The 16,857-nt window shown below is 39.8% G+C and overlaps 1 protein-coding gene across 2 annotated transcripts in view; it reads right to left on the bottom strand.

Moving 5' to 3' along the window:
• Window positions 1-16,857, bottom strand: part of Pls1 (plastin 1) — an 85,264-nt gene that overhangs the window by 11,790 nt on the left and 56,617 nt on the right. For both annotated transcript variants that reach the window (XM_050157345.1, XM_050157346.1), the window contains exons 7-12: window positions 13,646-13,811; window positions 13,423-13,565; window positions 11,428-11,523; window positions 9,940-10,135; window positions 5,538-5,616; window positions 322-436 (exon numbers count right to left, since the gene is read on the bottom strand). In XM_050157345.1, coding sequence (XP_050013302.1) covers window positions 322-436; window positions 5,538-5,616; window positions 9,940-10,135; window positions 11,428-11,523; window positions 13,423-13,565; window positions 13,646-13,811 — 795 coding nt within the window. The remainder of the gene's footprint in view (window positions 1-321; window positions 437-5,537; window positions 5,617-9,939; window positions 10,136-11,427; window positions 11,524-13,422; window positions 13,566-13,645; window positions 13,812-16,857) is intronic.

Below are 16,857 nucleotides of genomic sequence, written 5' to 3'. Positions count from 1 at the left end.
AATGGGCTAGTCCAGGTGCAAGAATTAGCCTGTAAGGGTTAGAGTTCATGGGCCAAGCAGTTCTTAAATGAATACAGTTTGTGTGTTGTTATTTCGGGCATGAGCTAGCCAAGCGGCCGGGGTGTTGGGGACACAACCCCGCCGCTCCTATTTCAACATGTATGAAGTGAACGCCTGGAAGCACTGCCTTCATCTGTCCATCTTTGTGCCTCTTGAGGTGAAATAAATCTATAGGCACACACCACACACCAATCTTTATGAACCGACACCCTGGGCTTCACATCAGAGAAACAACAGCAGAGCTCCAGTTACGCCTCTCACCTTCTTCATGTTCCCTCCGAGGGCAGGGTACGGAGGCTTGTTGACATGGCTCCAGTTGACTGGCACGCGGATCATCTCATAGAGCTGGAAGATCACCAAGGCATCTGTAAGGTCACTAGGATGGAAGGAAATGCACGTAAGAAAGGGAAAACCGCCAGCTACTACGACTGTCCTACAGAGGGGTACGTGTCTTTAAACACACACGAGTCATCTAAAGCTAATAAACGACAAGGCTTTCATTTCACCTCAAACTTTCAACCTAAGGATCTGTCCAACTTTTTCATGTTTACAAGGCATTTGTACACGTATATACACTCGTACACATGCACACATACAAAGAGGTATGATAAAGACTATTGGGTCAACTATCCTACTATGAACTCCTGGGCTGCCCGCGGATATGTTAAATTTGGTCAGAAAATACAATATAAAAAGTTCTACAAGATACACTAAGTATTTAAAAGCCAGTGTCAGGCCACTCATATTGTTTGATCTCAGCTTTATGCATATGTAAGAACTGCTGAGGGCGATCACTTGTGAGCAGGAAAAAGGGAATGAGAGGGAACAAGGGGAATTGCATGTTTTATTTTATTCTATACAGTTACATTGTTTGAGACTTACACAATAGAATGAGTTCATGTATTATATATTATGATTTCTTAAAACTTTAAAAATAGTTATAGGAAAATTATAGATATTCAGTGGGTAGCTGTTCCTGTTCAATAATAAAAGTTAGGAGGAAGGATTTTACAAGGAAGTAGGAGTTCTGAATGTAGGAATACTAAAGAACACTGTTACTTTGGATTCAGGAAAATACAGTCTCCAAAAGGCTAAAGTCTGTCGAGTCTGTTTCAGCTCTTGGTGTGAAGGAAATAAAGCAGGATCGATGCGGTAAGTAGCAGTCGGGGAAGGAATGCGTGCCTGTTTTCCTCCAATAGGTTATCCACTAGCCATGTTCTGCTAAGGTTCACATCAGAGTTACTTTTCCTTCTCGGGGCACACACCAAGCGGCAGTGAATGAGTGAAGCCAGGCTTTGTGCTAAGCGATGGAGACATCTCATGTACAGCTATTAAGGTCTGAATAGCACATGAGCATTTTGTGTGCAAAAAGACATCACTAAAGTTGTTGCAAGTACTGGGGTTTTTCTTTCTTTCTTTTCTTCTTTCTTTCTTTCTTTCTTCCTTTCTTTCTTTCTTCTACTTTAAATGCACTCACCCTCCTTCTTATTTACTATGGTATTATTATTATTCATGTTCTGCACATTCAAAACCTGAGGCTCAGAGACCTGAATAATTTCCAAGGAGTTCACAATAAATTCTAGAACCAAATGGTGGTAGAAAAGTTCCAGGACCGATAGTTCCAGAAATATATTTAACAGCTTACTTAAAGAAAAGAATATTTAGTTAAATCAGCATTATAGTCATTCTAGTTGCTTTGGAATCAACTGAGTGTATTAAAGGTTGGGAATTAAATGCTGAGGTTGGGTTAGGAATATAACCAGACCTGAAATCACAGACACACGCTGTTGCCTGCTGTTTTTCTATTTCCAAGGGTTCCCTTTAAGATTATGTTATTTTGAAGATCTTCTAAAAGTGAGCTATATCTTTCTCAAGAAAAAAATTGCATATGCCTTGATGCCTTTACTAATATCAAGAAGGATATTGGGGCTGGAGAGATAGATGGCTCAGTGGTTAAGAGCACTGGTTGTTCTTCCAGAGGTCCTGAGTTCAATTCCCAGTATCCACATGGTGGCTCACAGCCATCTATAATGAGATTTGGTGCCTTCCTCTGGCATGCAGATGTACATGCAAGCAGAACATTGTATACATAATAAATAAATGAAAAAAGAAGGATATCATAATAATAACCAAACATCTTTTAACTAAAAATTTGGTCAATTCTCTTCTTTCAACCATTGAGAACTTTAGTGTCCTCGAAATTTGTAAAAGTTATCTTGACTTAATCCTTTTTAAATTTGTGTGTGTGTGTGCATACGCATGCAAATACATGGTTTATGTATGGGAAATGTGTACATATTCACGTACACATGACCACCTGAGGGCATTAGGTGTTGTTTCTCAAGAGCTGTCCATCTCACTGGTCTGGCATTCACCAAATCACCTACCACTAGTGACCTGCCTCCTTTTGGCCTCTGTGGGCACTGCACACACCTAATACCTGACAAAAATGCAGATAAAACAGACAAACATACTCATAAAATAAAAATAAGTACACCTCAATTTTAAAAAAAGTTTAACCATTAATACTAAAAAAATACATGTTCACTGTTAGAAAATAAATCCAACTCATATTAAAATGATATTCTCTATTCCTACTACTTGGACTTGTATAATTTGATATGAACTTATCAAGACTTTCTGTAAGAATCATTTACAAATTTACATATAGTCAATTTGAAACTAAACCAAATTATACTTCGACTGATTGCTAATTTATTCTCAATAACAAACTATAGATATCTTTTAAATGAATTCATAAATATATAATTACACCTCTCTCCAATGCTGGAGTTTTAGCTGCCTTGCTCCTATAACAAAAGCGCTACTCTAATTGCTATACATCTCTTCATCCAGCCGGAAATTCTAGACTTGTGTTTTTAAATGTCTATTAAAATAATAGTTACTAAAAGAATGCTGGTTTCAATTTTAATTAACATTTTAATAAACAGCAAGAAGCGGAAATCCTTAGCTAGGACCAGCAAGTTGATCTTGCTGTGCAAGCCTGGTGACTCAGGTTTAGCCCAGGTCAAGGTAGATGGAGATAAAGAATTCTAAAAGGTTATTCTCCAGTCTCCACATACACACCGTGGTATGTGTGCACCCCAACATGCAATAATGTAAAATATAATTTTAAAAAAGTTCATGGTGAATGCGTTTTCTGCTAAAAATTAATCTTTAGTTTACATATTCAATTCCTTCTTGAAGATGTTCCTTGGGTATTTAAATTATTGATATATTAAGTTAGATTTTTTATTAAAAATGTTGAAAGTGTGATTATTTAGCTTGTATTTTTCTCTAGGCTATATTCTTTTATGTGTGTGTATGTTCCAATAAAACTTTATTTGTAAACACCGAGATATAAAATTTCATATATCACAAATACCATCTGACTCAAAAGGCCTTTCAATTGTAGGAATCCGTTGTTGCTCTCAAATATATACATATATATTTAAATATATATTAATATTTATATCTAATATATTTATTAAAAATTTGGCCTGCAAGCTATAGATTGACATCTCTGCTTAGAATACAAGCCCCGTGGGATCCACAGTTCATCAATGTATCCCAATTGTATGAGAGTTTCTGGAGGAGAGAGAAAAGCCCTTTATATACCTGTGGGCTGAAGGACAGGAGACCAGCTATACACACGGTGCTAGCTGAACATATCTCAAACATGGCCCACCTTGTTTTGGAGAACCAGGAAAAGTACAGGAAGAAGAAACAAAGGGAAGACACTGGTAGTGATAGGCCATCCAAGGACTGGTCGAGAAGAGTCCCTAGACCTCAAGGTAGCCGTCTGCCTCTAGCCCCAAAACCTTCTCTGTTCTTTGTTTTCTAGATCCAGATAGGCTAGATTCTTAACCTCTGAGCCATCTCTCCACCCCCCTCAAGGCTATATTCTATAATAAAGAGAAAAGAAACACTTTCTCTTACCCATGTTTAAAGAGACACATTGTTACCACTAGCAGAAAGCATAGGACATAATTTAATAAATATTTTATAGCCCTTTTAATGTACACTTGCTATGACAAAATAGAGCTACTATATTATCTCATTATGCCATTTCTGAATGTATGCTTGAAGGATTCTAAGTTAGCTTACCACAGAGATGCTTATACATTCATGTCTATTGCTGTATTATTCATCTAAGATATGAACCATCTCAGATGGCTACCAGCAGAAGGATAAATAAGCTACATTTGATCCACCCATGTTGTGTAATTTTATTCAGCTTTAAAGAAGAATAAAACTGGGACATTCAGGGCCAGGGATGTAACAGTGGTAAAATGCTTGCCACTCATGTACAAAGCCCTGGGCTCAATCCTCAGTATAACAACAAAAATTAAGTTTACCTTGCATGAAATTAGGAAAAATAGATGCAAATGGAAATTGTTATTCTCCATGAAGTAAGTCAGACTCAGGAACACATTGCATGTTTCTCTCATATGCAGGACCTAGACTTAATCTATACATGGATATATGTGTAGGACATGAACATAGAAAAGGGATGATGGGAAGAGGAAAGGATCTAAAAAGGGAGATCTGCAGAGAATGAAGCAGGTCTCGCAAAAGTGGGAGGAGGATGGACAGACAGTGGTAAGGAAAAACAGCGATGTATAATGATACGTTTCTTTTTTTTTTTTTTTTTTTGGTTTTTTCGAGACAGGGTTTCTCTGTGTTCTCTGTGTTTCTCTGTGGTTTTTTGGAGCCTGTCCTGGAACTAGCTCTTGTAGACCAGGCTGGTCTCGAACTCACAGAGATCCTCCTGCCTCTGCCTCCCAAGTGCTGGGATTAAAGGCGTGCGCCACCACCGCCCGGCTAATGATACATTTCTGAGAAAATAAAATGAATTTAAAAAAATTTTAAAGACTAAGACAAATTAAAATAATTATCCAGAGAAATGAGTTGTTTCTACACATGAGGAAAATCTTATGTGAAAATTACAGGATAAATAAGGCATAAAAATAAATGAAAAACTATGAGTTATAATGAAAAATAGTGACACACAGATGAGAAAATGTATTAGATATTATTGTTGTTCTAATCCTTAGTGCTGAAATATAATTTTCTTTTTCTTTTTTGATTTTTTTGAGACAGGGTTTCTTAGCTGTCCTAGAACTTGATCAGGCTGGCCTTGAACTCACAGAGATCTGCCTGCCTCTGCCTCCCCAGTGCTGGCATAAAGGCATATACCACCACTGCCTGGAATGAAATAATTTCTTATTTTTGTGACCAACAACTATAAAAATGCGGAAATTTACTGTTTATACTATAATCAAGTATTATTATCATCACATTGTCTTTTTACATAACACTAAAACCAAACAAACAAAACAGATTGCCCATTCCCAGCATTTTAAATGTTGGCTAAATTCTTGTGGTTTGAGAAAACCTCCTCATGAAAACATACCTAGAAGGGAAACTTAAATTAGATTATGACGGTAAGGTTGAAGCATAGGCAGCCATTTTACCTGTACAAATGGTTGATGTATGGGTTGACCCCCAGTGAATTCATCCAGTTCCTGAATGTCCTCTCCTCCTTGCTCTCTCCTAGGGTAGAGGAAAGCCCACACTGATGACTCCGGCCAAAGTAACTAAGAACTATTCTTAAAGCATCCTGGAAGGGTAAACTGGCCACTTTGTCTGACGTAATTTCTTTAAGGGGAAAATGTTCCTCATCCCAACTATCTAGGAAGCCTCCCTTTGTTCTCTTTCCCTCTAGATCCCTTATCTGAGGTCTGTGAACTACTGAGCCCTGGGGTTTTCTGTCCAGGGATGCAGCAGATAGTATAAAAGCAATAAAGTAGCATAAAATTATGACCTGGTTTGGCCAAATACAAAGCCAGACTTTTAGCCTGCAAGGTAACAAACAGCCGAGTAAACAGACCAGAAAATTCGACCTTTCCCAAATGCAGCATTTCGACATTTGGGCAGATTACAGCTAGACAAGAACCTTCCTGGGCACACAAATCTAAACTTTACAAATAATGAACGGGAGAGATTTCAGGTGATGCAAAAACCATGCAGCGAGGAGTATCAACATTCTTCAGCTTCCTGCGTTACTTTAGATTGCTACCGCCGAAAACTCACAAGGAACACAGACCACCACGGCATTCCCTTTTATTCTGAGACATTTCATCATCACTGCGAGTTACTGGACCCAGTGAGCACCTCAAGGGGATAACTCAGCGTTACTTCTGGGTACTTCTGTTTAGCCTGTCTCCCTGGGCGTACCACCATCTGTTTAAAAAGCATGAATGTGGTATGCACAACTCGGGGAGAGATGTGAGCTCTCCCTGCCATATCCGCCTTACAGAACCTACTGCCAGCAAATGGCTCTAAATAACTGCATCTTGTCTTATTCTTTGAGAAAGCGGGAGGAAAATAAAACAACTTAGATTGTATCGTATCAGCAAACTCACTGAGGTTAAAACCTTTATACTTCTTAAAACATTCATTCTCTCATCACTTCTGATGCCCAGGCCAGTTAGGTCACTCTAGACTTTGGTCCATGAGAGACTTACAGTGCCATTTGGAACAGAAATCTATAAGTACCTAGTCTCCAGGTTTCATTCTTAATCCTCTCTATGGTCACCTTCATTAAGTACTACAGAGTATGAATCTAAATATTCACAAAGGACTAAATATTCATACAATCTAAAGGATTCTGTTTATTTCCATCAAATATTCAGTAAATAAACCGCTCACCCTATTTCCAACTTTCAATAAAATTTTCAATGCTATTACCTAACAGTTATCAGAATCTATGTAATCTAGTTTTATTAACCAAATAAGTTCTTGCTAAAATGCTATCCCCTCTAATCTCAAAAAAATAACTGATCATTCTGTCATATCTGCTACACTGCTTTATAATAAACAATCTACGTGGGAAAACTTTTATTAAAAGAGCCAACTCAAACAAGGGCTGCAGATTACATCCCTGACCTGCTTCCAGCACGACATAAACCTAAGCACATCATGTTTACTGCTTGACAACCTGGAGTCGCCTTTGCTTCTTTCTTTAACTTTCTGATACCAAATCAAGACACATTTCCCCCTACTAACTATGAAATTTTTACATTGTTTCTAGTTAGGAAAGTCCAAATTACATTTTTAAATTGCAAAAGATGGACTGTCACAATTTTTGATTAAGCTACTCAGTCTATTGAGACTGTTGATACAATAGTTATTTGAAAAGACATTAAACTTACATTTACTATTTAAGTTTTAGACATTTGTATTTTTTCTATTCTTAACTAATTGTGTTGTTTTGATTTTTAATGCACGGAAAGTAAACAGATTTTCTAAGTGAGCATTTATTTACCTAGGGCCACGTAAGTCACCTTGGTAAGTAGATGCTCAAAGCCAGAAGCACTATGCATTTGTTCAGGAGCCACAGAAAGCACTTCAAAAACATATGTATTGCAGACTAGAAAAATGCCTTTAGATTGCAGACAACTAAAGCAACCGTGTAACTAAAAATCTTAATTTCTGATTACTTGCTAGCACTATAAAATATTTTTATTTGCAAGTCAAATTGGCAAGTTTCAATAAAACAGTATTTTTCAAACTGTTATTAAGATGACAGAAAGAGAAATGACATACGCAAGACTCACTGCATGTGCGTTCCTCCTCCCGCCTTAACCATTAATACGCACATACTGCAGAATAAAGGCTTCCATTCATAGTCACACTAAACCTTTTCTGTGACTCTTATTATTACTTGTGTTTTATATATATAAGAAAGTCAAGGCTCACAGCTGTCACTTGGATATTAAATGGTGGAACCATGATTTGAACAAAGTCTTTCTAATGTCATGGTCTATTTAGTTTCTCAGATAGGCTCTCTGTATGCAGCATACATGTTTGGTACAATTTGATAGGAAGGCTTCACGTCTAACTGGGCTTTTAAATTTCGTTAGTTCCCCATAGGTGAAATTCTCTGTCAATGAGACATACTAATATATAAATTTGGGGTGTGGTAAGTTCAAAGCAAAATTTCATAAGGATCTGTAAAAAAAAACCAATTTACATAGGAAAATAATCTAATGATAGCCAAAGTCAAATGCATTTTTGGCAGCTATGTCAGGACATACATATGTTCTAAATAGAGATGATTGATAAATATTTCTCACAGTATCCTAACAAGTATAGGGATACTAGAGGAAATATGTAGCAACCATGTACACACTGAGAACTCTCAAAAGCATGCGGAACACTAGCAAAGGAACCCACACATGACAGAGGAGAGCGCGCAAGTTGGAAAAGGTATTATATTAGCAAAGAATTCAGTGACTCCAAAAAGCAGATCATTTTTAATATGCCACTCTAGACAATGCCTTCTGGTGTAAGACACAGAGGGATTCTGAAATTTTCCAGACTCAAAAATATAAGTCTTCTTTTTTTCTTTAATTTTTAAAGTTCTAGGTTTTTTGCCCTAATTTTTCTTGTTTAAAAAAAAATGAAGTCTATGTTTTTGACATTTTCCCTCTCAGTCATGTATCTTTGTAAAGAGTATAGTCCTTATTGGGCAGGACTCTAAAGAAGAGTGAATTAAATTAAGTCTATATCTGAAATTGTAGTGGTTGTGATCCAATCACCATGAAGTGATTGGAGCTCCAGCTGCGGCAGCCTAGCAGCGAGATTCTGAAGCTGACTCGCTCTGTCTCCTTGGGCAACCCAGAGGACACACTGCTACAGAAAGTTCTCCTATTTTCCCAAAGCAGGGCGACTAAGCCTTAGGTTGCCTCACCCCCTGGCAGCTAGTCCGGCCACCTCGCTTTTTACCCTTCATTTTAATATTTATGGTGTTGATGTGGGTGAGGGTGTGAAAATGGGAGGAAGTGGAAGAGTCTGGGTGACAGAGAGGAGGAGAGAGAGCTCGTTACTGAGGATGTTTTTGTCATTAAGACAATTCGTATACTGTAAGCTTCAATGACTTTAGAATAGGCATCAATAATATGAAACAAATTATGTGATAAACTATGACTAAATCCTCCCAAAGACAGTTACGATAAAAAGATTTGTCACAGGAGAGAGATAAAATCATGAAGTCTAATTGTCAGAACTAGGTCTAATGTGTTTAGCACAATATCCCATCGCTATAGAAGGCAAATTAGGTAGAGTGTACATAATCGAAGCCTTGCTCTAGCTAAGAATTTCATTTGCATTTCTTGCTTGTAGTCATTCATTCTATAGGTATATTAAGACAACATAGCATGAAATTGCAAAACAATAAATATCAACCCAAGTGGAAAGAATAAATGCCACTAATAAAAGGAAAATTCAGAATGAATGTATTTATAGAATATAGAAAAGTACTAAATACAGTACCTACATTAGGAGGGGTCAAATCTGCATTTCATGAAGCAAAACAGGAAAGTATTATATTATAAAACAGATAACAATCACCTAAACACAATGAATAATGAATATGATAATTTTTTCATATACATAAAAATATTAAAAAGAGCAATAATGAAGTCAAACTCACTTTCAAAGGGGAAAATGCTATCAAGGATTACTTTTTCTAATAGACAATTCATTCTCCACACTGGTGGCAGAATTTAAATAGAGAGTCCATTCTCTACATTGGTGGCAGAATTTATGTTACAGAATCGTTTATGAGAATTCCTTAAATGTCTAATAGTTTTCACTTAACTCTTCTGGAGCAATGGCAGGCAAGTCAGATATACTCAGCATTTTCTTACAACAAAACCCAGCAATCACGTTCTGTAATTTCAACTTCTGAGACTGCACATGCGGACACACACATAATCGCGTCTCCCACCACAGTCCCCTACCCAGGACAGTGAAGTAGGGCAGTACCACAAAAAGAAATACAGTGGTCAGCTCGAGGCAGAAAGAACATACCTTCCAATAAATTGATATCAATGTCATTGTTATCAGGCTTATGTAGGCACGGGTATGTGTTAAAGAGGTTCGCCACAAAGGCTAGATTTAGCTTTGGGTTTCCTGAAACCACATCTGCAGGAGTAACAAACTGCCTGCAGCCAAGCTTATCCGCTTCCCGAAGCATGAATTCAGCACGCTTCAGGTCGTTTTTCTCCTACACAGGGAAATAAAACAAAAATGGTCACTATCAAACTTTTACTGACATAATTTTATAGATACAATATTTATAAGCAATTATCTTTCCACAAATGCTTCAAATAATAGCAGAATGTGAAAGAATCACAAATCAACCTCAACCATTCATTTTAAATATTCTAAAGTCTCTTGGGGGAGGGGGACTAAAAAGATGGCTCAGAGGTTAAGATCACCAGCTGTTCTTCTAGGGGACCTGGGCTCAGTTCCCAGCACCTACATGGAGGCTCACAACTGTCCGTGACTCCAGCTCCAGGGCATCAGGCACCCTTTTCTGGCTTCTAAAGGAACTAGGAACTTACGTGGTGCACACAGGGCAGAAAGAGGATGGAGGAAGGAAGAGGGGGAGGATGGAGAGGTAGAAGGTTGGTGCGGGAGAATTGTCTATATTCTGTCAATCATGTTTTAAATAACACTGATTGGCCAGGCAGGAAGTATAGGTGGGAAAACCAGACAGGAAGTAGAGGCAGGGTAATGAGAACAGGAGAATTCTAGGAAGGAAGAAGCCCATTCCTCCCACTCCTGCCCAGACAACCGAAGAAGCAGGATGTGGCCTGCCCCACTGAAGAAGGTACTGAATCATGTGGTTAACATAGATAAGAATAATGTGTTAATATTAGATATAAGAGCTAATACGAAGCCTGAGCTAATGGGTCAATCAGTTTATAACTTATGGAGATCTCTGTGTGATTTTCTTTGGGACTTGCTGGCCGTGGGAACTGGGCAGGACAGAAACCCCAACAAGCAGGACCTCATGTTACAGAGGGGGTTAGAAAGAGAGTGTTATACTGTACATGTCTCTGCACTCAGTAATCAAATTCAGAGTTAAAAAGTAGAATAGATGACTCACAGGAGTCAAGAGGAGTGGATGGTTACTGTTGTATGGAACGAGATTCACTATGAGATCACAAAAATGTTCTTGAGAGGCAGTAGTGATGTTACAAAGAACGAAGGATGTACTGAATGCCACTGAACTATACACTCAAAAATGATAATTTTTATGTCACGTGTACTATTTCTAAAGTATATAAAACTAGTTTTTTTTTAAAGATTTATTTATTTATTATGTGTACAGCATTCCTTCCATGTGTGCCTGAATGCCAGAAGAGGGCGCTGGGTCTCATTATAGATGGCTGTGAGCCACCATGTGGTTGCTGGGAATTGAACTCAGGACCTCTGGAAGAGGAGTCAGTGCTCTTAACCACTGAGCCATTTCTCCAGCCCTATAAAACTAGTTTTAAAAAAATCACTTACATTAAATCCTGAGAGATCAATGGCAACGGCATGCCCACCATCTCGGTCAGTTTTAGGAGCAATCTGATTAAGCAGATGGAAATAGGCTTTTGAGTCCTTCAAGAAAAGAAAAAAAAATAGCATTTTAAGATGAATAAAATAAAAAGTAATTTTAGGGGGAAAAGTGTTCTCATCTAAAACAAAATGGCGTGTTAAATAGCATAGGCCATCATTACCCAGGGGTTTCTGAATACAACACTACTGCAGGCTTCTGGCTTCTCTTACACGCTGGAGCTTCTAGCAATGCTGTTGCCCATACCTGGAGTTTCCCCCCTCCCCTTTACTGTTTTCACGTGTCCACATCCCCCAGCATCACTGTCTTCTAGGCTAAGGTCAAAGGTTTACTCTGAGAAGGGTGAGCCAATGCACCCCTCCGTCATGCTGCACCCTTCTCCATCTTGGTGCATAAGCTGTAACCTCGCTAGATGACATCATCTAATGTAGTCATCTCCAAAGATGGATGCTGTATTTTTCTTTCTCCAAACATAGATGGAGTTTTCCCCAGCAGGAAGCAGGAGCTATTTCCCCTCCTCTCCTATTTAGGCTGGCCTGGTTACTCACTCTGACCAACAGAATGCTGTGACTGCCCTGGGGATTTCAAGCTCCAAATCCCAAGGAGGCTCTGGTTCCTCCCTCTTGAAGTTACCCTCTACCTAAAATGCCCAACTGTCTGCTATCCTCAGCGTGTGTTGTGAGGAAGCCTGAGCAGCCCTGTGGAAAGGCCTGGCAGGGGAGCACTAAGTCACATGACTGAGGCCTTTGTGCAGCTTTCAGATCAGCCAGACCGACAACTGATCCCCGAAGACAAGGGGAGAGGAGAACCACAGAGCCAAGTGGCATCAGCACACACAATTATGAGAAATACTAAATCGTCGTTGTAAGCCAGTAAATTTTGCATGGTTTGCTAGGTCTAATTGGTAAACTTCTCAAAAGCCTTTATACCATTATGCCTAGTGTAATTTCAGGAGATTCTTAATAAATATTGGAATGAACTGAACTGAATTTTAAGGAGACTGAGACCACTAAGCTTTTAGAACAGTAGTTAAGACCTGAAAGCAGGGAAAACTATGTCACCATTGTGGCAAAAGGTGACTGAAGAGGAGATATGAACAAAAGACAGCACTACTCTAATTTTCCATATAATTCTGGGAAAAATAAATCACAGAGAAGAAAAGTCACAGGGATCCAGTCTGGCAGCGCCTGTGCCAGCCGTGACCTTGGGGAAGGTCCTGGTGGGCAGAGGTGGATGCTACAGTTTCCGTGACAAGGCTCTCCCGTAGAGAGGAAAGTTTCTAGGAGACTCAGGTTAGGAGTCATACCATAAGGTTCCCAGAGTCAACTGAGTCCCCGTGTCCTCAGATAATTTGATTTTTTTTACTAGCTGGCTATTAACAAAATGAGAGGAAGAGTGCTGAACCCACGGGGCTCCAATCCAACAAACAGATGCAATAATGCTTAGGTCATTATAATTCAGTGGGTCAGTGGCAGGGGGAAATGATTAATCTATTAAAGCTACCACCGCCTTCATCTCACAGACAGCTGTAAGTCTTATTTTTAAAAGCCAATAAATTAGTTTATTATTTTAAACAATTTTTGTGAATATAATTGGTAGCATCTAACTCAGACAGGAAAAGATAAACCCTCCTTTTTCATTCTCAATCATCTTTGTGGATTCAAATCCAAGTCTGAACCCCTACTTCTTATATCCTACACCTTTATTTCATTGCAATAAACTCGAACGTGGAACTCTAAACCCTGTGCCAGTGAGGTGGCTTGGTGGGCACTTGCTACGGAAGTCTGGTGTCCCAAGTCCCATCTACAGGACCCACATGAGAGTAAGAAAGAATCAACTCCCACAGTTTGTTTTCTGGCTGCCACACACATATTATGGCATATGCTCCCCACCAGAATAATAATAACAATAAGAAAAAGAATATAAGTTTCAACCATCTAAACCTTAATGTCCTGGCTGAAGTTGTTGATGGTGCGCCACCCTGCGTTGGTCAGATGGTAGTTCACCCAGCGGAGCAGCAGCTCCTCAGGAGAAAGCCGCATCAGCTCCTCGAGCTCCTCCCCTTCCTTTAGCAGAGCAATCAGGGCTAAGAGGGAAACACGCAGATGTCAGCTCTTCCTTCACGAGCTATCCACAACTGAAGAGTAATGTATCTGATGATCTTACCTTCGTTCCTAGAAATCTCAATGTCAGCAAAAAGACCAACTTTGATGATCTGCCAGAGAAGCCCCAAGACCAAGTGCGGCTTCCCCTCTTTGAGATCCTGTGCACCAATATTGACCACGGTACAACCGATGGCCGAGGCAGAATTCAGCGCCAGATTCAGATTTTCCTGGATTGCCAAAGGAGATACACAAGTGAGGACATATTTCTAAAGTCCATTCCACAAAGCTGTTTGTAACAACTGATTTTAAAAAATCATTTTTAAACATAATATTTATACAAGTACGCTACTACTAGTAAAAACTCACATGGCTGTCACCCAGATAGGCCAATGAACATCAGATCTCCATTTTTGGTCCACACACCCCCTGCAAGCATTCAAGGCTGGATTGTGGATATATCTGCTGTGTGTTCTAAAAGTACCTCAACCCCGCATGTCTAGAACACCCAGCTTTTCCTGATTCTTTCCCCAATCTTCTTACCATCCCATTTAACATCAGCTCTCACTGACTTACTGTCTCGGCTGCGAGGTACAGGCTTTAATCTTGCTTGCTTTCTTCCCAAGCCAGAAGCCCAAACAGGGTCTTTGCTCTTCTTGGCCCAGTCACAAATTCCTATCAATGTCAGAGGTATTTACCCCTGAAATCGTGTCTTTCTTCAGTAGTTTCCTAACTCTGAATGACCATTCTTACACTTCCCCTGCGCACCCTACCGTCAGGAGAGCTCTAGTATCGGCTGTCCTACAGAACTATAAATCGAGGCTATTCGTCAGGTTTAAACCCTTCATACACTTCCTGCCACCGCCTCTATTCCCATTCTGCCTCGCTCTGGACTCTCTGTGCTCTCCTCAAACTGTGCAGGACCTCTGGTTCTGAGACGGTCCTTTCCTTCCACTATGTGGATGATCAAAGCCAGGTAGTCAGGCTTGGCAGCAAGCACCTTTGCCCACTAAGCCACCGTGCCAGTCCGCCCAGTTGCTTTAAAACTCTGCGCAAACAAACCGAATCTGCATCCTTCTCCGAACAGCCTACACAAAACAGCATCACCACACACTGGCCCCCATCCCGCTTGGTCTCCATAGGCATGGCCTGTGCTGCCGCTCCACTCCACTGGCAAGAACTGACTAGTCCTGTCTTCACTAACATGATACTTTCCTTCCAAGATTCTTTTCCATAGGCACTGTCTAAAAGATCTATTAAAAAGATCTCCTTAGACCTAAGAATCTTTTGATTTCTCACTTCGAAACTTTCCCCATTGCTTCTACCCACCAGTCTCATATTGCCATAGCGATATCTTTGCCCAATCTGAACCAGGATCCTCTCCCCACTTCCCACATCTTAAACCATACTCAAATCCTCAGATTCAGCCTTCACCTTCCCAGGACCAGGACACTATAAAGGCTTTGTGGATGGGGATTTCTTCTTATTTCAATAAGCTATAAACCCAGCTCTGTCTTATCAGCAGGTTTGGAAGGCAATATGAGGGTATCAGCTTTTAGTGTTTTTTTTTTTAATGTTTGCAACTCGAGTATAGCACATGTCTTACATGTCACTGGAGAAGCTGCCATGTGTATCCAAGTCAATACTGTGTAAATATTGTGTAAATTAAGTATTTACTTGGATAGTAGTTTTCATGTGATATAGTTAATATTACTGCTCTAGGCTAGGAGAGAGTAAGACAATTTCTAAACATCTTAAGAAAAAGAAGTAAAGGGCCGGAAAGACTGCTCCATGGCTGAAAGTGCTTGCTGGAGACCTAAGGTAGATCCCCAAACCCACGTAAAAGGCTGGAGGCCGTGGTGTGCATCTCTTGTTCCACCGTTCTGGTGACAAGATGACAGGCAGATAGGACAATCAGTTAGGAACTTGATGGTCAGCTGGCCAGGAGTCGGCAGTGCAGCGGCAGAAACAAGAGAGACCCTGCCTTAAACACAGTGCAAATAGAGAACCTTTTTCCCAAAACGTATCCTCTGACCTACATACATGCATGATGGCATGTTCTCTACACATACACTTAGTTTTTGAAAAGCTAACAAGAGAACTCCACTGTGCTTTCCAGGTCTTACCAGGGACAACTGCCCTGAGTGTCCAACCCTCCTCCTCAAGGTTTGTGTTGGGGGAGAAAGGTCAAGGACAGTGTGAACCCGTAGCTGGCATGGCAGAGAAGTGTAGCTCCCTGTGTTTCAGTGCGTGTAACACGGGACACTCTGCCCTGCCTCATCTGTGTTCCAGTGTATGTAACACAGGACACTCTGCCCTGCCTATCTGTGTTCCAGTGCATGTAACACAGGACAATCTGCCCCGCCTCATCTGTGTCCCAGTGTATAAACACAGGACACTCTGCCCTGCCTCATCTGTGTTCCAGTGTATAAACACGGGACACTCTGCCCTGCCTCATCTGTGTTCCAGTGTATAAACACGGGACACTCTGCCCTGCCTCGTAGGGATGTGAACAAAGAAAAACAGCAAACACGGCAGTTCACTTGCATTGCTCATCCATTTTCTTCCATTCTGTGTCCCAATAAAATGACTATCGAAACCAAGAGATCATTCTCTCATACAGGAAAATGGACAGTCTCTTGGATGGCTTCTGATGTACTTCTATTTTAATTAAATAGCCAAGTCTTTACCAACAACCTCAAACTATAAATTTCTTTTCTTTTACTTCATACCATTTGAAAATTCCCATTGCTCATAAAGGTTTAATTCTAGAAGAGTTTATTTTTAAAATGATTATAGAGGGCTGTGCTATAATTAGTAAGATTAGAAGCATATTTTGTTATTTGGATTTACATAGCACATTTTTCTCCACTAGGAATGTCCAAGTGAAGTTTGTGTTTTTCCTACTGCATGTACAATAAAATTAAAACTATCATAAATATATGTGTATATAAATTTTAATATATACAAGCATGAACAACAAATATGGACTATATATATGAATATATCTGTTGCTGTCTTAATTATGGTTCTGTTGCTTGAGGAGACACCATGATCAAGCCAACTCTTATAAAATAAAACATTTAATTGAGAGTTTGCATACAGCTTCAGAGGTTAGTCCATGATCAACATGGTGGGAAGCAGAAAGGCATAGATAGTACTGGAGCAATAGCAGACAGAGAGAGGAGAGAGGAGAGAGGAGAGAGGAGAGAGGAGAGAGGGAGGGAGAGAGAGAGAGAGAGAGAGAGAGAGAGAGAGAGAGAGAGAGAGAGAGAG

This window comes from Alexandromys fortis, unplaced genomic scaffold (assembly GCF_014885135.2).
Source record: "Alexandromys fortis isolate MF-2015 unplaced genomic scaffold, M_Fortis_MF-2015_v1.1 scaffold_85, whole genome shotgun sequence".
In the NCBI taxonomy this organism is placed as follows: Eukaryota; Metazoa; Chordata; class Mammalia; order Rodentia; family Cricetidae; genus Alexandromys; species Alexandromys fortis.
Note: the sequence above shows the minus strand (reverse complement) of the source record. Positions and strands in the feature narration are given on the sequence as shown.